The 23,615-nt window shown below is 42.3% G+C and overlaps 1 protein-coding gene, 1 long non-coding RNA gene and 1 other non-coding gene across 13 annotated transcripts in view; all 3 read left to right on the forward strand.

The window, feature by feature from the left end:
• The first annotated feature begins 38 nt into the window (after positions 1–38).
• LOC103019451 (uncharacterized) lies at positions 39–17,889 on the forward strand. Of its 7 annotated transcripts, none has more exons than XR_009007128.1 (6): positions 39–120; positions 1,340–1,377; positions 2,936–3,016; positions 3,796–3,876; positions 4,348–4,452; positions 16,320–17,889. It is a non-coding gene; the product is annotated as an uncharacterized LOC103019451 (long non-coding RNA). The 7 variants fall into 7 exon arrangements; XR_009007124.1 differs by lacking the exon at positions 16,320–17,889 and adding an exon at positions 4,901–8,544 and having other exon boundaries at positions 4,348–4,472; XR_009007127.1 differs by lacking the exon at positions 16,320–17,889 and adding an exon at positions 4,901–8,544.
• LOC114236474 (small nucleolar RNA SNORA74) lies at positions 3,529–3,728 on the forward strand. Its single transcript, XR_003622423.1, has one exon. It is a non-coding gene; the product is annotated as a small nucleolar RNA SNORA74 (small nucleolar RNA).
• A 1,812-nt stretch (positions 17,890–19,701) lies between the features above and the next one.
• Positions 19,702–23,615, forward strand: part of MATR3 (matrin 3) — a 30,019-nt gene continuing 26,105 nt past the window's right edge. The window contains exon 1 of one of the 5 annotated variants that reach the window (XM_057540336.1): positions 19,702–19,839. Coding sequence is in view for 1 of the 5 variants with exons in the window: in XM_057540340.1 (XP_057396323.1) it covers positions 20,023–20,070 (48 nt within the window). In the remaining 4 variants the exon portion in view is untranslated. Of the gene's footprint in view, positions 19,840–19,887; positions 20,071–23,615 lie in introns of those variants that run through there. The other 4 variants (XM_057540341.1, XM_057540338.1, XM_057540340.1 and 1 more) reach the window with 4 other exon arrangements.

Genomic DNA, 23,615 nt, shown 5'->3' on the forward strand with positions numbered 1-23,615 from the left:
CCGCTGAGGGTCCGCCCAGTAGCCGCCCCGGGGCGGGGCTCCCCTCTGCTCCCTGCTGCCCTTTCCCCTGCGGACTCTACCCGGGCTGCAGTGTCCCAGCCGAGCTCCGGACACGTGCTGGTGAGTAAGGGCAAAGAGGGGAGAGGCCTTGGAGGTTTACCAGCCAGGGGCGAGAGGCAGTTGTGGGGAGGCTTCTTCCGAGGCACGGGACGAAATTGGGGTTCGTTCCCTCGTGACCCCAGATTCGGAGGGCATCTTGAAGAGATGCTGGGGGATCGTACCCCCAGAGTCGCCCCCTGTTTCCTACCATCCCTACTGTCCCTGGAGAGTTCCCCAGAGCCGGTCTCGGAGAGTCTCGGTCCCCAGGCACCAGGGCCAGGGACTTGGGAAGGTTTCTGAGGAACACGTGTTCGGGTGGAGCTCGGTCAGTCCCTTCAACCCGAGCCCCTGAAAGGGACAGGCTATTTTTGGATTCGTTTTTAGACCTGGACAATAAGCCCCCTCTATTTTCCTTTTCCTCTAAATTGTTTGGAGGCGTTTAGGAGTGAAATTAGAGAATGGCTGGAAAAAAGTATGGTCTTAGATACTCTCACTTTATATGTATAAGATTATAAGGGTGAGTGGGTAGGAATGTTTATTAACATTTTTGCAAATATTTCGGTTATTGTTTTCAACCAGTAGTTGGGGTCGTTGGCAGGAATGGCAACCTAACTGCCTCCAGTTCCTTTCACACCGATTACTGCATCCAATCATTTTTTAAGATGCTGTTTTATGGTTCTTCAAGAGGTCGCATAATTGAGGCCCTTCTCAATCTAGTTTTAACCAGCCTCTCCAATTTTCACTGCCCATTGCTCTCCCAGGATAACTTCCCCTTCTACTCACCAGTATTCATCTCCTTGCCTGGAATGTAGCTCCTGATAATAGCAAGTGTTACTGAGTTATCAGTCTATAGCAGATATTATCCTATGGGCTTAATTTGTATTCCATTTAAATCTCCCAACCACCATGGGTACTATTATCAACACCCCCATTCAGATGAGGAGACTGAGGTACAGAGGTTAAGTTACTTGCCCACTGCCACTTGGCTGTTAAGTGACAGAGCCATTAATTTGATACTTGATGAGACCATTAATTTGCTACTGTTGAACTGCTGTGGTATGCAGGTACAAATGACATATGACAATAAAGCTAACCAAGGGAAAGCTATTTGTTTTGTTTCTTGTTATTTCTGTGGCTCAGGCCTCACCAAGTTACAGAGTTTTGAGGGTAGGGGTCTTGAACTCCACACAAGTGTTCACTAACTGTTGGCTGACTCTAACCTGGAGTGCTTTGATTGCAGAGGGGCCAGCTGTGGACTTTGGGAAGATGCAGCTCCAGGTGAGTGCAACTCCATTAGCCTACCTTTGGCCCCAGCTGTAGGCAGCTGCCTAGGTTTCCGTGTACCTAGGCAAGTGTTACACTGCTGGGAGAACAGCAGCCAATAGCTGGTTGGCATTCTGGGCCTGGTTCATGCCAACTATGTTGTTAACTATACCAGGATGCCTGCATAGTTGCTTTTCCATTAAGGTTAAATCTGCAAGAGCATGCCTTTGCAAGGAGAAACCTAACATGGAGAATGGTTCTGGTCCGACAGGTTTGGCTAGTATGAAGTTCCTTGAATCCTTGAGTCGTGCCTTGGAAACAGAACAAAGGCAATGGAGGGGTATATAAGTAGAGAGGAAAAGTTGGGCTTTTATTTTTTGAGTCTACCAAGTGCTCAAAAGGGGCCTTATAGGACTTCCCTGGTGGTCCAGTGGTTAAGATTCCAAACTTCCACTGCATGGGTTAGATCCTTGGTCAGGGAAGTTCCACATGCCCCGCGCTTCGGCCCCTCCAACCCCCGCCGCAAAACAAAAGAAAACAAAACTGTGCGCAGACACACAAAAAAGAGGGGGCCTTATAGAGGGCGAAAGTCAATGGGATTTTTGCAGATTTCATAGCTCCCACTCCCCCACAGTACAGAGCTAGTCAGGATAAACCCTTTGTAGAAGGATAGCTGTAGTTACCTGTGAGAATGCCATGCCTTACAAGGAAACGTAGATGTGAATTTGCTTTAAAATTATGGGCTTTTTTTTGTTTGTTTTGTTTTGGCCCTGCTGCACAGCTTGTGGGATCTTAGTTCCCCAACCAGGGTTCGAACCCGGGCCCTCAGCAGTGAAAGCGCAGAGTCTTAACCACTGGACCACCAGGGGATTCCCTGGGCATTCTTTAGCTCATTAATGGAATATAAAAATAGCAATTCATTGAGGGGGCTCTAGATACTAGGCCTAGCTACAATGATAATAATTTCTGCTTTAGGTTGACAGTATATTTTTGTTGATATCTTACTGACTTTCAGGAGTAAGCGGAGTTGTTGCCTCTTTGGAGCAGTAGATATTGAGTCCCCTTTGTAGTGATATTGTTTTAGAATGGTAATTTTCTAAAAAGAGATGCTTCTCAGCTCTAGGCAATCACTTATCACTCAGGGTGATGCTGGAGGTTGTCCAATAGGGCTGACTTAGTTGCTGCTTTCTGTGAAAAGTGACATCTTAGTTCTACAGAAGGAACTGGTGAGGATGTTGGGAAGCAGAGGAGTTATTTATCAAAGCTAGTTTTGTTCTATCAATTGGCTTTGCCTTAAAAGGATTCTCTTAGCTAAATGTTGGGTGCTTTGGGTGAATACCTCAAATGTTCATTGTGAATAGCCTTTAATATATTGGTTCTTAATACAATTGATATCTAGAGGTCTTTAGTAGTAACAGGCAAGAAAAAAGGTAAGTAATGGGAAATAAAATAATTGCTGAGGATGTAAAAATTATGGTAAATCATAAACGACAGACAGCATTTTGTTTCTATCTCTACAAAAAAGCAGCCTTAGGAGCTGGGATGTTGGACACTGAAATCTTTTTCTTTTTAGGATGACTTGAAAGTAGGGCATCCTTGGCCGTCCTGAAGAGAGAAATTAGTGGCAGATGGACAGTCTGTATGGAGTTATCAGGTAAATGTCCTTATTCATTCCAACATCGACTATGTGCCAGGCCTGTTTGTTAGTTGGAGCCCATCAGGAAACAATTGGGAGGCAGAATCAACTGTATTTGCCCCTAACAAATCCTACTCAGGGAAAGGCTGAGTAGGATTTTGGTGATTATGGTCTGAAGGCATGTGGGATCTTTGAGATTATCTGTGTCATTCCATCTGAGGAAACTGGGGGGCGATTGTAAATTCCGTGAGGGAAAGGATAGTGTATCTTACCTTGTTCACAGCTAGATCCCAAGCACAGTGCCCAGCACATGGCAAGAACTCTCTCAATGTTGGATAAAATGACTGAAGCCATGGGAAAGGGTTTCCTGTTGCCAATTTTTTAAAGGATTTGACAGCAAGGTCTGCAATCAATGTTCCCAGGCCTCTGTTTTGCAGTCAATGTTTAATTCATGGGCATACCTATATCCATGTCTTCTACCTGGGGTACTTGGGTATCTGAAACAAATAAGAAAACTGTTTCAGGAATCATCCAGCAGTTGTCAGCTGTCCAGGCTAATGTGATGCCTCGGATGGTGTTACACTGTTGGAAGAGCAAGTGCTGCCTTTATTGAGGTCTGGTTCCAGTACTGTTTTGGCGCTGTGGCTGAGTACCTTTGGGCAACGTTTTGCACCTCTGAGAGTGGAGTAACTCCTCCTGTGGAGTTGGTCCTAGTCTGGGTGCAAACAGTTTTTTTCTGTTAGAAAAGGACCCTGCCTTAAGGATAGCCTGTCATTCCTTTCCTCTTTGAATCCTAGATGCCTTTACCTGAGTGAGAAACCTTCCTCCACTGGGACCTCAGATGTCTGACAGCCCTTTGTGACACCAAGATAAGTAATGTATGCAGTGCTTTTGTCATGTAGTTTCTAGTTAACTCACTTCAGCTCAGATGGGTGGTGTGAAATAATAGAAAAAATATATATACATACATTTTTTTATGCACACACACGCTTGATATATATATATCTGCCCCTGGTTTTTGGTACAGCTCCTAAAACCCTTGTGATTTCCTAAGTGATCAGAGCACTAGGAGCATCTTTTGTTCTAATATTTGGTCTTTGAATGTGGCTCCTGACAATGAGCTCCTAAATCCCTTGGAACTTCCTGGGTGATGTATATCTTTTGTTCTGGTGGGGCTGGTCACCAGAAAGACCAGGCAATGATTAGAGCTTAGAATTGTCACACACTCACACACACACTCACACACACTCACACACCCCTCTCAGACACACACTCATTCTCCAGAGTGGGGAGAGGGGTTGGAAATGGAGTTAATGATCATGATGAAGCCTCCATAAAACTTCCAACAGTATGGGGTTCAGAGAACTTAACCGGTGGTGAACAACACGTTGAGCTGCTGGGAGAGTGGCATCCCTTCCCACATACCTTGTCCTACACATCTCTTCCATCTGGATGTTCGTTTGTATCCTTTATCGTATCCTTTTATAATAAACAGGTATACAGTAAACTGTTTTCCTGAGCTCTTTGAGCCACTCTAGCAAAAATTAGTCAAACCCAAGGAGGAGGCTGTGGCAATCTCTGACTTATAGCCTTTCTGTCAGAAGTACAGGTTAACAACCTGGACTTGTGTCTGGCATCTGAAGTGGAGAAGGGGCAGTCTTATGGGACTGTGCCCTTGGCCTCTGGGATCTGAAGTTATCTCTAGGTGTAGATATTGTCAGAATTGAGTTAAATTGCAGGACACCCAGCTGGTGACAAGATTTGCTTGGTGTGGGAAAAACACCCACACATCTGGTGTCAGAAGTACTGAGAGTGTGGTCAGAGTGTGAGACTAAAGGAAAAACAGAAGTGAGGTTTTCTTTATAGGTGGGAATACTTAAAATTCTTAAAAAATTATGGCAGGACTTCCCTAGTGGCACAGTGGATAAGAATCCGCCTGTCAATGCAGGGACGGCTTTGAGCCTGGTCTGGGAAGATCCCACATGCTGCGGAGCAACTAAGCCCGTGCACCACAACTAATAAGCCTGCGCTCTAGAGCCCGCGAGCCACAACTATTGAGCCCACGTGCCACAACTACTGAAGCCCTCGCACCTAGAGCCCATGCTCCGCAACAAGAGAAGCCACCACGATGAGAAGCCTGTGCACCGCAACGAAAAGTAGCCCCTGCTCACCGCAACTAGAGAAAGCCCGCACGCAGCAACGAAGACCCAACACAGCCAAAAAAAATAAATTTATTTAAAAGAAAATTGTGGCGAGAACTAGAATTTTAGAGAAGAATGATTAATCTAAAGTCCAAGGCTTGGGACTTCCCTGGCGGTCCAGTGGTTAGGACTTCGGGCTTCCACTGCAAGGGGCCTGGGTTCAATCCCTGGTCGGGGAACTAAGATCTTACAAGCCGTGCAGTACAGCCAAAAAAAAAAAAAAAGTCCAAGACTTAAACTAAGCCCTCATATTCTAGAGCTCTGCTGTACACTACATGTGTATTTAAATTGACAAATAAAATTCATTTCTCCATATCAGTATCTAGTGACTACCTACTGGCCAGTTTAGAAGACATTTCCAGCAATGCAGGAAGTTTACACTACTGTTCTAGAGCAGGAGTTGGCAAACTTGCTGTAAAGGGCCCGATAATAATTTAGGTTTGTGCACCATATAGTATCTGTTGCAACTACTCAAGTCTGCAATTGCAGTGTGCAAGCAGCCATAGATAATATGTTAACAAATGAACATTACTGTGTTTAAATAAAACTTTATTTAGGGGGCTTCCCTTGTGGCACAGTGGTTAAGAATCCACCTGCCAATGCAGGAGACACAGGTTTGAGCCCTGGTCCGGGAAGATCCCACATGCCGTGGAGCAACTAAGCCCGTGTGCCTAGAGCCTGTGCTCCGCAACAAGAGAAGCCACTGTAGTGAGAAGCCTGGGCACCATAACGAAGAGTAGCCCCCACTCACCACAACTAGAGAAAGCCAGCATGCAGCAACAAAGACCCAACACAGCCAAAAATAATAAATGAATAAAATAAATAAATTTATTTTTTAAAAAAACTTTATCTAGGGACACTGAAAGTGAAATTTCACAAAATTTTCAGTGTTGAAAGAAAAAATTCCCCTCAACCATGCTAAGCTTGAGAACCTTTCAAAAACAGATGGCAGGGCAGAATTACCAAACTCTGTTTTAAGGAATGAAATTCAGGCCTTGGGAGTTTACAGCTCATTTGTGACAGATTTAGGGCCAGTACTAACATGTGTCCCTGAAAAATTATGTTATCAATACCTTTGCCTTAGAGCAAGCTTTTACCATATGGTATTAAACTCCTTTTAGAGGACTGAGGTGACTTTAGTAAATTATCCAGTAGTAGGATAGTCCTTATTTCTTGTGTTTGGTGTTTGTTATATATACTTTTTGAATGAGTTACTTATAATTGTTCTCTTTTAACGTACACTAATGTACATCTAAAGAAGAGGCCCTAAGAAAGAATAGCAATCTGGTTTCCAGCAGAAGCTGATCACAAACTCAACCCTAGGTAGTGAAATAGAAATGGTCCCTAAGGAAAGAGGAAAATTTTATATATCATGAATAGCCAGGGTTTAAAATCTGAGATCTCAAGTTTCTCTGAGCATACAGATTGCTTTCCTGAGCATGGTAAAGCTACCCAGGTGCAGGGAGGGGCCCCATGTTGCTACTTGAAAAGGGAAAATTCATTTGGTGTTTGTGCCTGTATTCAGTACCCCAGGAGGTTTCAGTGGCTTAATCATGCACATTAAAATAATTTAATGGGATTTCCTACTTGATAAGTGAAGTTAATTGGTCACCTACTACTCCCTGTCGGCTTGATTTCTTTTTTTTAAGATTTCCTATTGAGTCTAAGATGAAGTTACACATTTCAGAGTAGCTTTTTGTCCATTCCTTCTCTTTCACCATCACCCTTTTCTCATGCTGCAATGAAAACTGAAATTGGACTGGCAGATATTGGTCTGTAAATATCCAAGCTGCCACCTCCTGCCATAGATAGCAGTTTGTAAACACAAGTGCCCCTTTTCATTGCTCTGCTCAAGTTTCAGGCCCTGTACTATATTAAGAGGGAAAATTAAAACAGGATGAGTAGGGGGCCCCAAGTATTGAGTGCTATCCCTGGCACCTGTCAATTTATTTTCCTTCTTTCAGGGTTGAAAGAAACTTGTCAATGAACTTTTACATTGAAATTTCGGGTTATATCTCAAATTTTAATCAGGAAAACAAAACCCCAGAGGATAAATTCTGCAGGCCCCAAAGGGACATAAAAAGGTGCCTCAGTGCCTAGGAATTCACACAAAGGAAAACAACCTGGTAAGAGCAACTAATTAAGAACCTAAAACAGTGAGGATGGCTCTTGTGAGTCTTGTTGCTTAATTAGGGCTTTATGAACAGCTCCAGTTAATGGACCTGTCAATATTCTCTTGGAAAACAATTTAACTGAATTAACAAATCAACTGTAATACTTAGAATGTCTGCTTAGCAACACCTTTCTCTTTATTGTTATTTAGGAACACTTTTAATGACCCAACATGCTAGGTGATATATTTGTCAATTTAGGATCCTAAGGCCTGGTTCAAAGGAGCCCCTGTTACTTTAGCTCTCCCTAATCTCCATTATAAGCCCTTTGGGGTGTGAGAACATTTTATACTGCTTTTTAAGGGTGACTTAACTGTTACCTGGGAAAGGGGTGATAAAATGGACCTTGAAATTTATTTCATTTTAGAATAGTTGTAGATTTACAACTATTTACAACTGTAGAAAAGTTGTGAAGCTGGTGCAAAGAATTCGCATGTAGCCTGCACCCAGTTTCTCCTAATGTTAACATCTTATATTAGTATAGTACATTTGTCACAATTAATAGGCTAATATTGGTACATTATTATTGACTAAAGTTCATGCTTTATTCACATTTCCTTAGTTTTCACCTAATGTCCTTTGTCTGTTCCAGGATCCCATTGAAGATATTACATTTAGTTATCATGTCTCCTTAGGCTTCTCTTGGCTGTGACGGCTTCTTAGACTTTCCTTGTTTTTGATGACCTCAAGTTTTGAGTAAGGCATTTTGTAGAAAGTTTCTCAATTAGTTTGAGTTATTCTCATAAGTAGGATTTTCTCATAATTAGGATTTAAAAATCTTAAGTGATTTTGAAAGGAAGACCACAGTACCATTCTCCCATATCAAGGGTACATACTATCAACATGACTTATTACTATTGATGTTAACCTTGATTACATGGCTGAGGTCATATTTTCAGGTATTTCCACTGTAAAGTTACCCCCTCTCCCCAGTGCTGTGCTCCTTGGAATGAAGTCACTGTGTGCAGCCCACACTTAAGAAGAGTGGAGTTGCGGTATTCTTTCTTTATAAATATATATATATTTATTGGAGTATAGTTGATTTACAATGTTTCTGCTGTACAGCAAAGTGAATCAGTTATACATATGTCCACAGAGTATTAAGTAGAGTTCCCTGTGCTATACAGTAGGTTCTTAGTTATCTATTTTATATATAGTAGTATGGAGTTGTGGTATTCTTTTTTTTTTTTTTTTTTTTTTTTTATATTTATTTATTTATTTATTTATCTTTGGCTGTGTTGGGTCTTCGGTTCGTGCGAGGGCTTTCTCCAGTTGCGGCAAGCGGGGGCCACTCTTCATCGCGGTGCGGGGACCGCTCTTCATCGCGGTGCGCGGGCCTTTCACTATCGCGGCCCCTCCCGTTGCGGGGCACAGGCTCCAGACGCGCAGGCTCAGCAATTGTGGCTCACGGGCCCAGCTGCTCCGCGGCATGTGGGATCTTCCCAGACCAGGGCTCGAACCCGTGTCCCCTGCATTAGCAGGCAGATTCTCAACCACTGCGCCACCAGGGAAGCCCGAGTTGTGGTATTCTTAAGGGTGAAATGTTTACATCAGTTAATTGAAATTCTATAGAAAGTAATTGGTCTCTTCCCTCATTTATTAAATTTATTTCTACCACTATGGACTCATGGATATTCATTTTATGCTTTAGGAAATAATCCAGTAATAAACTTAATTTTGTTCAAAGTGCTGCATCTTTGGCCACTGGCAGCTCTTACAGTTAGCTCCTGTGTCCCTTCAATATGCCGCCATCATTGTGCTGTTGTTTTTAAACACTTCTCACTTTATGGCATCATAAGATGCTCCAGGTTCATCTTATATTTTTCTTGTCCCAGAGTTAGCCATTTATCTAAGGAATCATGGTTCCTTTATTGGAGAATGGTATTAAGGAACCAAGATCTGGGCGCTACATGTGCTCTAGATACTGAGGTATTATTGCATTCTAGGTCCTGTCAGCTATATAGTGCTGCTATGAACATTGGGGTTCTTGTATCTTTTCATTTTATTTATTTATTTATTTTTTGGCTGCGTTGGGTCTTTGTTGCTGCACACAGGCTTTCTCTAGTTGCTGCGAGTGGGGGCTACTCTTCGTTGCGGTGTGCGGGCTTCAGTAGTTGTGGCGCGCAGGCTCACTAGTTGTGGTGCACGGGCTTAGTTGCTCTGCGGCATGTGGGATCTTCGCAGACCAGGAATTGAACCCATGTCCCCTGCATTGACAGGCGGACTCTTAACCACTGCGCCACCAGGGAAGTCCCGCTTGTATCTTTTCAAATTAGAGTTTTCTCCGGATATGTGCCCAGGATTCCTGGATCATATGGCAACTCTAGTTTTTTAAGGAACCTCCATACTGTTTTCCATAGTGGCTGCACTGATTTACATTCCCACCAACAGTGTAGGAGGGTTCCCTTTTCTCCACACACTCTCCAGCATTTGTTATCTGTAGGCTTTTTAATGATGGCCATTCTGACTGGTGGGAAGTGATACCTCATTGTAGTTTTGATTTGCATTTCTCTAATAATTAGTTATGTCAAGCATCTTCATGTTCTTATTGGCCATCTGTATGTCTTCTTTAGAGAAATGTCTTATCTAGGTCTTCTACCCAGTTTTTGATTGGGTTGTTTGTTTTTTTGATACTGAGTTGTACAAGCTGTTTGTATATTTTAGAAATTAAGCCCTTGTCCGTAGCATCATTTGCAAATATTTTTTCCTATTCTGTAGGTTGCCTTTTCGTTTTGTTTATGGTTTCCTTTGTTGTGCAAAAGCTTAAAAGTTTGATTAGGTCCCATTTTTAAATTTTTGCTTTTATTTCTATTGCCTTGGGAGACTGACCTAAGAAAACACTGCTATGATTTATGAACATTCCATTTTTAATACTCAACATGTCTTAGTCTATGGTCTTTGTTCTCTTTCATTTAGAATACTGGTTGAGGCTGTTGTCTTTTATAGTAGATGCTGTATTCCCCAAATGACTGATTATTTTTACCCTATGAGCTCACAGTAGAGGATGGGAATTTTGAATCAGCTGGTGGTAGAAGGGAGGAGCCAAGCCCAGGCCCTAGTGTACTAATGAATTGAAGGAATGTAGAGATGTCCTCAAGGCACAGAGCCTGTGAGTTAGAATCTGGACTTCACCAGAATGGCAGATGGTGAACTTCCTCTTCTTCCCCTCAGCTGTAATTCTCTAGAGGAGAACTCCAGGAGCTAATGGTTACAGTATGTTGACCACCCCAGGAGAGTTCTGTGCCAGCCTGTGGCACAACCCCTACTCCCATGGCACTCTACCGTTTTCTACACTGGGCTTCCATTTCTTGCCCCTGTATAGTAGGGCCCAATCATGATCTGTTCATCCAGGGGACTCTTCATATTTAGTTTCTCACATCCCTAACCTCCCTCTTATTTGTGTGTATAATATCTCCTGGGCTGAGTTAGAGGAAGATGAGTAAATAACCTATGCTATTTACTCATCTTGTCAGAAGACTAGTCATTTAACTCATACCCTTTTTATGGCTTTACAGCTTTTATGAACTGAACTCTGCTAGACATTGGGGATACGTGATGAACAAGATACAGTCTAGCCCTCTCATGTTTACCACTCTCAGATTTCTTTCTGGACATGCTGGTTTCTTTCGGTCCTTTTGCGTCTAGGTCTCTGCACATGCTGTTTCCCTTTCCCATTCCATCTTCCTTTTCCACTTTGTCATTTCGGCTCAGGCAGCACTTCAGCAGAGAAGCCACCCTCCCTGACTGAGCACCCATTTTGTGTGTCATTGCACCATGTTTTACCGCGGAGCTAGATAGCCCCATGCCGTGTAAGTCCTTTGAAAGATATTATTCACCAGTTTTTAGAGGTTTACCTCACTCCCATATAGCCAAGCAGCCTCAGTTCTACTGACAGCTGACTAAAGAACCTCAACTGGTAAATATTAGTATCAGTGTGTCATAAGGTACCCAATATAGAGTAAGGCCATAGGCATATCCTACTTTTTAACAATACCCCAGTAAGTAAGGATAATAACAGTGCTGGTTTGGTTTTGTTTAATTTTGAAAAGAAAAATCATGGAAACAAAGATGTTGGGTTTCCAAATCATTTGCTGGTGGACTCTAAAGATATAACAGTGCCTAACTATTTGAAACTAAATTTAGCTTCAAAGTGTTATATGAAAATAATGGAATTGCAAAGGATTTGTTCAAATTTGAAACATCTTTTAACTAAAACGTGTGTGGCCTTTTAAACTTTCTTTGATAATCTGTAAGTGTCCTTATGTTGAAGAAAATTTTTGAAACATCTTTCTAAATTATAACTTATAGAACCTCTCTTACTAGCAGTCATTGCACTGACAAGTAGGTGCCAGGATAAAACTTATAACCAGATTTAAACATTTTTTTTTTTTTTTTAATTTTATAGCTACTTTATTTATTTATTTATTTTATTTTTGGCTGTGTTGGGTCTTCGGTTCGTGCGAGGGCTTTCTCCAGTTGCGGCAAGCGGGGGCCACTCTTCATTGCGGTGCGGGGACCGCTCTTCATCGCGGTGCGCGGGCCTTTCACTTATCGCGGCCCCTCCCGTTGCGGGGCACAGGCTCCAGACGCGCAGGCTCAGCAATTGTGGCTCACGGGCCCAGCTGCTCCGTGGCATGTGGGATCTTCCCAGACCAGGGCTCGAACCCGTGTCCCCTGCATCAGCAGGCAGATTCTCAACCACTGCGCCACCAGGGAAGCCCTATAACCAGATTTAAATGGATAATTTTAACATGTTTACTCTGGAGCTCTATAAAAGTGAATAATCTTTGATTCTATGGTTTTGTCATTTTAGAATATTTATGTAAATACACTTCAGGACATAGAATATGGAGAATATTTACTGCATGTTGACCATGGGCCAAAACTGCTAAAATCATTCTATACATCTCTTAATCCTCTCAGCAGCCCTACAAGGTACATGCTGTTATTTGCCCAAGGTCACACAGCTGGTCCAGGAACTATGGTGGTGGTCACTGAATCTGACTGCAAAGCTAGTGATTGGTTTGGGGCTTTCATGTATAGTTCCCTTCCAACTAATTCTCATAAATACCTTCAATCATCAACTTCATTCAGCCTAACAGACTCCTGGGTGCTATGAGAGGAAGTATGAAGTACATGGAGACTCCTTTTATTTTATTTATTTATTTATTTATTTATTTATTGGCCGCACTGCGTGGCATGTGGGATCTTAGTTCCCCAACCAGGGATCGAACCTGTGCCCCCTGCATAACCATTGGACTGCCAGGGAAGTCCCTAATGGAAACTCCTTTTAAAAGCAAGGGTAAAGGCTATGTCTGTATATGTTCTATGTATGTTATCAGCAAAAGAAAGCTTCCTCAAGCTACAGCAATAGTGGCCAAGATGCCGATGGCCTGAAACAAGGTATGTGGCATTTGTTATGTGTAAGAGACTAGAAGCAAGAAGAGAAGCATTTCAGTAGTCCCTGAAAGGTGTCACACATCCCCACCCCTAGCTTTGCTCTTTGGTAGGGTTTATCATATTTTATTAAAATTCTCCAGTGCCTGTGCTACTAAACTATGGGCTCAATGAGAGGGTCAGAATAAGAATTTCAAGACATTTAAAAATTCCTCAAGAATTTATGTCTTTAGAAGACGGGAGTTGGATTCTCTTTTCTGTTTCACATATATAGTGGAATATACCTGCTAAATTAGGGACATAAAGACCTTAATAGATAAACCATTATATAAAAATATAACATTATTCCTAGATTATTTTAAGAATACATCAAAAATATTTGCAATTAATTTATCTCAATAACAGTTACATATTATCCCAACATGCTAAAATGGCATTTACTAAAATTGCTGAGAGTCAGGATTACAAGCCTGGTAAAATGTATCTTATTCTGAAAGCCTGTGTGATGCTTAATAGAGGAACCCTAGAACTGTTCCGATTAAAACAGAAAGCTTTGTTCAAGGGTACTATCAAAGGCAATTAGGTATGAGAAGAAAATGTATAAATGGGGGAAAAGGTAAAAATCAGTTGTAGATAATAAGTTTTCTTAAATGCTGTGAGTGTCAACTGAAAATGGTCCATTGAAGTAGCAAGTAATCAGTTTGAAGATAAACTGGAAGGAAGACAAAGCTAGGAATCATTAAGAAGACATGTGTAAGTTATATATGAAGAAAATATTAAAATGACAAAAATGAGACCTTAAATGGAAGTCATACCATGTCCAATAAATCTCAACATAATAACTCTAAAGAAAAGTATAAGTTTATTAAAATCTCATTAAAAATAACAGGATAATTTTTGGAAGTAGACAAGTTGATTCTAATATTCATATGGGAAAACCATAATATTAAGAATTATTATGAATAATATAATATTAGAACTAGACTCATAAAGGAAAACTAGCTCTACCAGATGTTAAAATAATAAGACAGGGTGGGGACTTCCTTGGCGGTCCAAGGGTTTGATCCCTGGTCGAGGAACTAAGATCCTGCATGCTGCATGGTGCAGCCAAATAAAAAAGGGTGGTACTGGCACCTGAGTGGACTACTCTATGAATGGAACAATTTAAGGGAATACAAAAATAGATCCTGGGCTTCCCTGGTGGCGCAGTGGTTAAGAATCTGCCTGCCAATGCAGGGGACACGGGTTCGAGCCCTGGTCTGGGAAGGTCTCATATGCCGCGGAGCAGCTGGGCCCGTGAGCCACAATTACTGAGCCTGCGCGCCTGGAGCCTGTGCTCCGCAACAAGAGAGGCCCACGCACTGCAATGAAGAGTGGCCCCCACTTGCCACAACTAGAGAAAGCCCTCGCACAGAAACGAAGACCCAACACAGCCATAAAAAAATTAATTAATTAATTAATTTTAAAAAAAAGATCCTGGGCTTCCCTGGTGGCGCAGTGGCTGAGAATCTGCCTGCAGATGCAGGGGACACGGATTCGAGCCCTGGTCTGGGAAGATCCCACATGCAGTGGAGCACCTAGGCCCATGAGCCACAACTACTGAGCCTGCGCGTCTGGAGCCTGTGCTCCACAACAAGAGAGGCCACAATAGTGAGAGGCCCACGCACCGCGATGAAGAGCGGCCCCTGCTTGCCGCAACTGGAGAAAGCCCTCGCATAGAAACGAAGACCCAACACAGCCAAAAATAAATAAATAATAATTAAAAATGAATATCTGCTTATAAAAAAATAGATCCTGAAACAAATTAAAAAGTTCAAGAAGAAAACAAGGTATAATTGTGTAGTAGCTTTGCCTTCTAAGTGAAAAAAACAAAATGAATACTTAAAAAGACTGGAAGATGTCTAGATTTTTAAAAATTTTGTATGGAAAAACAAACAACCAATAAAATGTTTGCCAAGAGCTAATTTTTCTTTAATACAGTCCCTATAAATTAAGAGGTAAAAGCTCAACAACCCAATAGGTAATGGCAAAAGATATAAACAGTTAAGTGATGCTTAACCCTACTTAATGCAAGTAAAATCCATAGCTTAAATTCCATTTTCCACCAATCAGATTTACAAATAGAATTTGATAAGTTATCAAAGGAATAATTAGTTCCAATTAAAATTCCAATATTTATGTTTATTAGAACATAGTTATGCTCGTTTATTGACCAATCGTGTCTGCTTTTGCACAAGTGCAGAGTACTTCTGACAGACTATGGGCCTTGAAGCCTAAAATGCCATTTGACACTACAGAAATTTTGCCTGACCACTGCTCTAGAACAGCACTGTATAATTAAAAGTTCTGCAATGACAGAAATTTTCTCCAAGCTGTCCACTAGTTAACTATAGATAGTAAGATTGAGAAAGTGAGTGTAGATTATGGCTGTTGTACAGTGACAGCGTAGGTTTAGAAAATGAGGGGTTTATTTTATTTTATTTTATTTTATTATTATTATTTTTTTTAATGACATTCTTGTCTGCTTACATTCTTTTTATTTATGTATGTATGTATGTATGTATGGCTGTGTTGGGTCTTCGTTTCTGTGCGAGGGCTTTCTCTAGTTGTGGCAAGCGGGGGCCACTCTTCATCGCGGTGCGTGGGCCTCTCACTATCGCGGCCTCCCGTTGCCGCGCACAGGCTCCAAATGCGCAGGCTCAGTAGTTGTGGCTCACGGGCCGAGTTGCTCCGCGGCATGTGGGATCTTCCCAGACCAGGGCTCGAACCTGCATCCTCTGCATTGGCAGGCAGATTCTCAACCACTGCGCCACCAGGGAAGCCCGAGGGGTTTATTTTAAACTGCACATAGACGTTGACATGTATAGGGTAATATGTACATAAACTTTTGATTTTTGGCCACACCATGGGGTGTGCAGGATCTTAGTTCCCCCACCAGGGATCGAACCCATGCTCACTGCAGTGGAGGTGCCGCGTCCTAACCACTGGGCCGCCAGGGAGTTCCTGTACCTAAACTTTTTAATACTAATGCTTTGAATAGCAGAAAATAGGAAAATAAGACTTTGGTGTGTCACCACATTATAAACCACCTTAAAACTTAGTAGTTCGGGGCTTCCCTGGTGGTGCAGTGGTTAAGAATCCACCTGCCTATGCAGGGGACACAGGTTCGATCCCTGGTCTGGGAAGATAGATCACACCGCGACTAGGGAAAGCCTGCCCACAGTAACGAAGACCCAACGCAGCCAAAAATTTAAAATAAAAAAAAAATCTACTAAAAAAAAACCTTAGTAGTTCAAACAAGTATTAAAATTCTGTGGGTTAATTGGGCTCTGCTGGGTGGTTGTGTTGTTCCACATGGATTTGGCTGGGGCTACTTGCCATCTGGAGGCTTCACTTTGGCGGGCAGATGCCACTGGCTGTCACCTGGGAGCTCAGCTGGGGCTGTTGACTAAAGCACCTTGATTCTTTTGATGTGGTCTCACAGCATGGCACTTGACTTCCAAGTGGATGAAAGTAGATCTTAAAATCACTTCTGTGTTCTGTTGTTAAAAGCCAATTACAGGGACTTCCCTGGTGGTGCAGTGGTTGGGAGTCCGCCTGCCAATGCAGGGGACACGGGTTCAATCCCTGGTCCAGGAGGATCCCACATGCCGTGGAGCAACTGGGCCCGTGTGCCACAACTACTGAGCCTGCGCTCTAGAGCCTGCAAGCCACAACTACTGAGCCCACGTGCTGCAACTACTGAAGTCCCGCGCCTAGAGCCTGTGCTCCGCAACAAGGGAAGCCACTGCAATGAGAAGCCCCTGCTCGCTGCAACTAGAGAAAGCCCGCACGCAGCAACAAAGACCCAACACAGCTAAAAATAATGAATAAATAAATAATTTTTTTAAAAAAAGCCAATTACAGGGCCCTTACAGAGGGCAGGTAAGGGGGAAATTGATACTACTGTTTCATAAGTGCGGAAAAGGATTATTTGTGGCAATCTTTAATTCACTACAAGCATATATGTGTGTGTGTATATATATATAAATGTTTATGTTTATAGGAAATCCTTAAAATATACAAATGGTTGATAGTGGTTGCCTTTATGTAAGGGAGTAGTGGTTGGGGAAAACTCTTTGTTGTGTGCTTTGAATTTTATTATATGTATTCCTTATTCCAAAACTTTTTTTTAAAATTTATTTATTTATTTTTGCCCTCGCCGCTACATGGCTTGTGGGATCTCCCTGACCAGGGATCGAATCCAGGACCCCTGCAGTGGAAGTGTGGAGTTCTAACCACTGGACCAGCAGGGAAGTCCCCCAAAACCCTTTTTTAAGCTCACTTCCCCTCCCTTGCCACTGCTGAAAAAGAACCACTGGTTAACAGTTTTCTGTTTTTAAATAGCCTAAAGTATTGAAATGACCTGGTTCCAGGGCATTAAATCTATTTAAAAAGTAGATGGTGGACTGCCAGGAGATTCTGAGACCACAGCTTTGCTGAAGGCAATCCAGTATAATGCTTTAAAGCTCTGGGTTTGGATTTATTTAGAACTGGAGTTCAAATCCTGGCTTTGTCACTCTTTAGCTATATGACCTTAGGCAGGCTTTCTTAATCTCTTACGTAAAACAAGAGTAATGGTACTTTACTCTCAGAATTATAATGCATTATCAGCTACTTTGTGGTTTCAAAATATATGTCCTCAATCAATATGACTCTTCTGCTTAAAACTTTTAAAGGTATTCATTATTAGCTCAAATGTAGACTGTATCCTGGTGTTTAAAGCCTTATTCCAAACTTGTCACTTAGACATTTCAAAGTCTCAGCAGAAATACTTGCTTCGTAGCCTCTTTATCATCCCTGGTGTACCACACCCACTGCCAAGAAACCCAAATGTGAATAGAGCTCTTGATCCATCTCTTCTCATAGCCAGGCCCATCTTGAGGCCAGACTCCTTGTCCAATCTTCATCAGACTGGGATCCTCAAGAGCTGGTAATTTGTCTTATCCATCATTATATACCCACCCTTGTACACTGTCTTTCATGAAATTGGCATTTGATGACTGAAATCTTGTATCAATTTGGTTTCCAATGTGTCTTTTTGCTGTTGACCCACTAAGCCGATCCTCAATAAATAATTACTCAATTGAAAAAGTCTGCCTTTCCTTCTTTGTACGACCACCAGATTGCATTAACAGCCTGTACAAAAGCATGGTAAGTGCATATCTGAACTAAGCATGCATTCATGTTTCTGTCTCCAGAGAAGCAGAGCCTCTTTTTTTCATCTAAGATCTGGGGAGAACATAAAGTGAAGTCTTATCCAAAATCAGTTGGAATCAAAGACTCACAGAGTAGAAAGCAGATCTGGTTTCAAGTGAAGGAGGACCCAAGATTCACTGAACATTTAGGATGCTCCCAAATTTCATTCCAAAGTTAACTATTTAGTGGGCTTAAGCCTTACTTATTCAGGGGAACCCCAGTTCTTGATGTATTCTACCAAATGCCCTCTCAAAGCCTGTAGAAAATCATGCAACATAATGGAGATGTGGGATTCCAGTTGCATGCTTCACAACGGCTATTTAAAAATTTTCCTTCATGCAACTCTAGCCCTTTCCACAGATGGCTTAGTCACAGAAAATTGAAGTCACCTGACTATAATTCCTAATGAAAACTCGGCACCATCCTCTCCATACCGCCTGTTACAGTAAAGACATGTCTCCTTTCTTCAGATCCCATCCTTTGAGTAGTGTCCAATATGAATTATCCCTTCTCATCCTGTTTTTTTTTTCAACCAATCCTTTCCTAAGATAACTCTTCTGCAAACATTTTAATTGTTCCCAAAATTCTCCCATAGTAAAACAAAAATCTTCCCCAACCCTGCTTTCTCCTCTCTTCATAGCCACTTTTTCTGCATTTGGTAGTTTCCCTCTTACAGCTTTCCATACACTCAGCAGCTCCCGACTGACTTCCTCTCCCACTTTACTGGAAGTCCACATTGCTACATCTTTTGTAGGTTTTTAGTCCTAGTCTTGACCTCTTGGTAGCATTTGACCCTGTTGATCATTTTGGCCTTTAAGTACTTTGGCTGGGCTGTCAAGGCAGTACAATTTCTCTGCCTCCCCCCTCTTCGCTTTTTTCCCCTACCTCTACTCACTTGGTCTCTTTTGCCATTCAGCTCTACCTGATTGCTTTTTGTCCCAAACGATCTCTTCAACATTCTACAGGTCTCTGCTCTTCTCCATCTTTGCCCCCTCCACTATCTTCACAGTGGACCCAGAATGATTTTTCAAAGACACGACTGAGTTAGCATACTCAAGATTTTAAAATTTTCAGGGCTATTAATCTGACTTGTATTCACTAATTTACCTCAGGTGTCAGTTGACTGCCTGGCCCTCTGCGTTTAAACTTGAAACCCCAGGGAAATGGCCCTTTCCTCCGGCCTTATCTATACAATTTCTCAGGATTTCCACATGTGCTATAGACTCCTTTGCTCATGGGGTACTTGAAGAGTGTTATACGTTCAAATTCACCAAATGGCTGAGGCGGTCTTTTCAATAGATGTCTTCCTCTTCAATGACCCTCTGCATGAAATAACTGAAATCAAAAACCACTTAAAATGGTATCTGTCCCCACTTCCTGGCCCTAACTATGACCCCTCAGCAAATTATCAGAGAATACCAGAGAGGACAGAAATTGGGTCTAGGCCAGGGATTCCTGCGACTCGCTTCTAACGCATACTCTTTTTAAGTTTTGCACCAAGCAATATGGGGGGAGTCGAGAAAAATCCTTTGTGGGGAATGGGACTCGAACACATAAACTACGGCTCTCCATTTCCCGCCATAAGCGGGCTACAGGATTAGAGAACAACGACCGCCGCTGAGGGCGCGAGCGACGTGCGCGCGCTGAGTAGGGGGAGGGGCAGAAAGGGACCGAGGTGGGTGGGGGCGAGCTCTCGCGAGAGTGGGTTTGTTCTTGGGCTGCAGCCGCTGCTGCCACCTCTTACAGCGCCGTTGCTGCGGGGGATTGTGGGAGCTTCAGCGTCCCGCTCGCTTGGAGAGAGGTACCTCTCCTCTTCCCTCTCCCTCTCCTTAAGGTAGGCGAGAAGCGGGTAAGAATCGGGGTGGGGTGGCCGGGGGCTCTCTGCGTCCGCCGGGAGGAGGCAGCGACGGCGACAGGGACCGCGGGGAGCCGGCGGCGCGCCTTTCTTGCTCGCTCCCGCTCGCCCGCTCTGCCTCCCTCCGCGCTGCGTATGTGAGCCGCCTGATCGGCGGCCGCCATGTTAGGAGCGCAGTGGCGGCGCAACCAGCCTTCTCGTGCGGCGGAGGTGAGCGGCCCCGGAGGGAGACACGCGGCCAGGCAAGGGCCCAGGGTGCGGCGGGAGAGTCGGGGGCGCACAGGGCAGCCGATCGGCCGAGCTTCCTGCGTCCTGGGCTTGCTGTGGGCGGGGGCGGGACGACGAGCCCGTTACACGCGGACTGCAGTGCTGAGGGGAAGGGAGGAGCGCTCGAGGCCTGAGGGACCGGCTTATCACAGGGGGCCTGCCATTTGGGGAGGATAGTTAAGATAGGGCCAGTCCCAGATATATTCGCGCTTTTTTCCCTTTTGCGCCTGAAAATGTGACCCAAAATGGAGGATTTCGTAGACTCTGAAAAGCCTAGCCGTTTGAGCGGCGTTTTTTTTTCTGGTGTCGCGGCCTTCGCTCCTTTCGCCCATCGTTTCATAGCGCCCCCTAAGACTCCCCTGTCCCCTGCCCACACACAGGCGCGCGCGATTTTAGCCGGACCTCAGAAACAATTCCCCCCCACCCGCCATCGGGTAAAAATGGCCGAAAAATGAAACGTTAACGCTTGTTTCTCGTATTGCGTCGTGGATAAAGCTTTCTTCAGTGCGCTGCGAGGCAGGAGATTTGTTGTTTAGAGAGACACCTCACATTCCTTTTCCTCTTTATTAAAATACTATCAGTCTAGGGTTCTCTAGAGAGGATGGCGTGGCGTGGGGACCTTCCGGTTTCCAGACAAAGGGTTTAGAGTACCCTGGTGTAGTCGGGGCATCGTTGTTCTTTTCGTTGCCGGCGCTGTGCCATGTTCTGTGTTCTACAGGGACTTTTCCCATTTACGGCGGAGCAATATCTCCAGGTGTTTATCCTGCTCTGTGGCCCCATTCTGTGGCATAGGCTTATTGGATCAGTTACAGTTTTCCAGCGAGATATTTCTAGAACAGTTATGGCGATTCCGAAATTCTAGTCTTTCAGGCGCGCTGGAATAGTGTGCGAGTCGATTTCCCAGGTCGTAGTCATGAGATTTTGCATTGATGCTGCGTTCTGCGTGTTGAACAGAGTTTGGTTTAATATTTTTAGATAGTCGACAAAACAGTTTTCTCCCAGGTAAATTTAAACAGCTGTACTCTGCGGGCAAAAATTATATTTTAGGCTATTTTCATACATGTTCAAAATAAAATTTCCTTTTAAAAAACTAAATGGTTCAGTCACCTACGGAGTCTCGACATAATTGTTTCACATTAGTATTGTGGAAATCAAGAAGGCGGGGAGGACAGATTTTTGTTGCAAAAAACGCTGTGTGACTTTTATACTTAACTAAACTTAAAATTAAACACGATTGAAGTACTACACGAAGGTTCTTCTGGTTGGTTATGTAAATAAGACTTGGAAAAGAGATTGTTAGCCAGAAGCGTTTGTGTTGAAAGTGCCTTAAATTGGCATTTCTTCCTTTTACGTTATATGTTGATAACGTTAGCGTATACTTTACCCAGAGAGGAAGTTTTCACATTATCATCTTTACACATCTCCCTTCTCAGCTTTGTGTAAGTGGAGTTGCTTTTACGTAGCATTTTGAGCTAATTATTTCAGAAGGATTTAACCACCCTTGACCTTAAAACATTGTGTATGTTAAAGGAGTCTTCAAACATACTAATTCTACTAAGGCTTTTAGGGAAGTGTAAACGCCAAGTATTATTACAAGTCAATGATATTTAAACAAATTTTAACAACTGAAGAATGCAAAGAAAATGTCTTACATAATTTAAGAAATAACAGGTAGTTCAAATTCCTAATTTTATAGACGAGAGAATTAAACCCCAAGGAAGTCGTTGTTATGTAGTTAACCAATGGCAGTGATGCCACTGTGTTCTAGAACGCTTGCATTTTGATTGGATACTTGATTCAGGCTCTGCATGTTATAATAAATAGGCTTAAAAATGGAAGAACTATACTTACAGGAAGTTATCCTGTAAATAAGGGAATAATGTGTCAAAGATTGGTGTACATAAATGTTAATGTTGGTTATTAAGCATATTAAAAATCCAGAAGATAAAACATTTGGAGATCTAATTGTAGTGTGGCCATCAAGTGGTAATCTATACAGCTATTTAGAAGTGTTTTAAGAGGAGAGTAGTGATGGGGAAATTATAGTGGAATATAGTACTCATTGGGAAGAAAGTGTAATAAAACTCCACTAATACCGAATTTGATGATTTTTTGTTGTTGTTGTTTCAAGGAACATATAAATAAGCATAAAAATAGAGATATACTCAAAATTTTGGCTCTGGATGTTGGCATTGTGGGTCATTTGTATTTCCTTCTTTTTTTTTCTGAAATATCCAGAAGACGTTATACTTACTTTTGTAATGAGGAAAAATGAAACATTTTTTGTAAATGCTAGAAGTGCTGAAAAGACTATCTCATGTTTTGTTTTTTTAGGATCTCATGTATTTTTGAGGGGAATTGAGATAGAAATGAGCCAGCTTCTTGAAATCAAGTGCAGAGTGTTCAAAAGTGACAGAAAGAAGTGCTTGTGTAAGATACTCTTGTTATGTATGTACAAACAGAAATCTGAAGACATTCTTATGTAAAATTACTATTAGGACTAATAATTAGATTATGATATGAACTGCAGCCATTAGCTGTTTTTAAATGATCAAAACTAGAGAATTGGGTAATGGTCTCTTAGGTGGTGTTCTTAGCAGATCTTCTAATTAAAGCCTGTGCTTTGTTTTTATATACCTCTCTTAGTTAGAATCGCATTAAAATTGTACCACACTGTGGCAACAGGTTCTACGTATACTTGCCTGACTTAAGGTTTGGGATGGACTATACTAAATTCATTGTGGGTGAGGTGGAAGGGTTGTAGACAGTGTAGTTTTGCAATTTTTTATATATGTGGTTATTCCATGGTTAACACTGTCCAGGAAATTGCTTTAATTTAAAATTCCTAGGTATGTAGTGGGTCTTCTCATTGGACCATTAGGATCAAGGGTTGTGACATGCTTGTTAAAAGGTTTATAGGTAGAAAAGCTGTTTAGTGGATAAAGGCAGAGTAGAGAGAAGCCAGTGGATTGAGAGGACTTTGGATATGTAGCCTTTAAAGTACTTTAGCTTTTGACTTACCGCAGATGATATTGACTGTAAGCTTAAATATAAACTGTAATACAGTAGAAGTTATATGATAAATGCTGTGCTATCTTTCCTCACCTGAATATAATTTATTACTGTGGCAGGTCTGAATAGATGCAGTACCTTTGATGTGTTGCAGCCTTCGTGTGATTTTCCAGTTGTAGGTCAAGCCTTAATGTCTGTATAAAGGCTCAGGAGTTGCTGAAATTAAAATTTACATGAAGTAGCAATGAAAGCTTATGTACAATTATTTTTAATTAAAATTTTTTTAACTTAAAATCTTTTAACTTAAAATTTTTAATTATTAAAGATTTTAAAACTGTTCCAAAGCTTAAGGCTAATTGATATAAAATACTTGGTTTTTTTCTGGAAACTGTTTTAAATAGCAAATCTCTGCCTTCCTTTTGTAGAATACCAATAGCCTGTGGTTGTTGGTACCTGTCAGAACAGGTTAGTAGGAA

The sequence above is a fragment of the Balaenoptera acutorostrata genome, chromosome 2, assembly GCF_949987535.1.
Source record: "Balaenoptera acutorostrata chromosome 2, mBalAcu1.1, whole genome shotgun sequence".
Lineage (NCBI taxonomy): Eukaryota > Metazoa > Chordata > Mammalia > Artiodactyla > Balaenopteridae > Balaenoptera > Balaenoptera acutorostrata.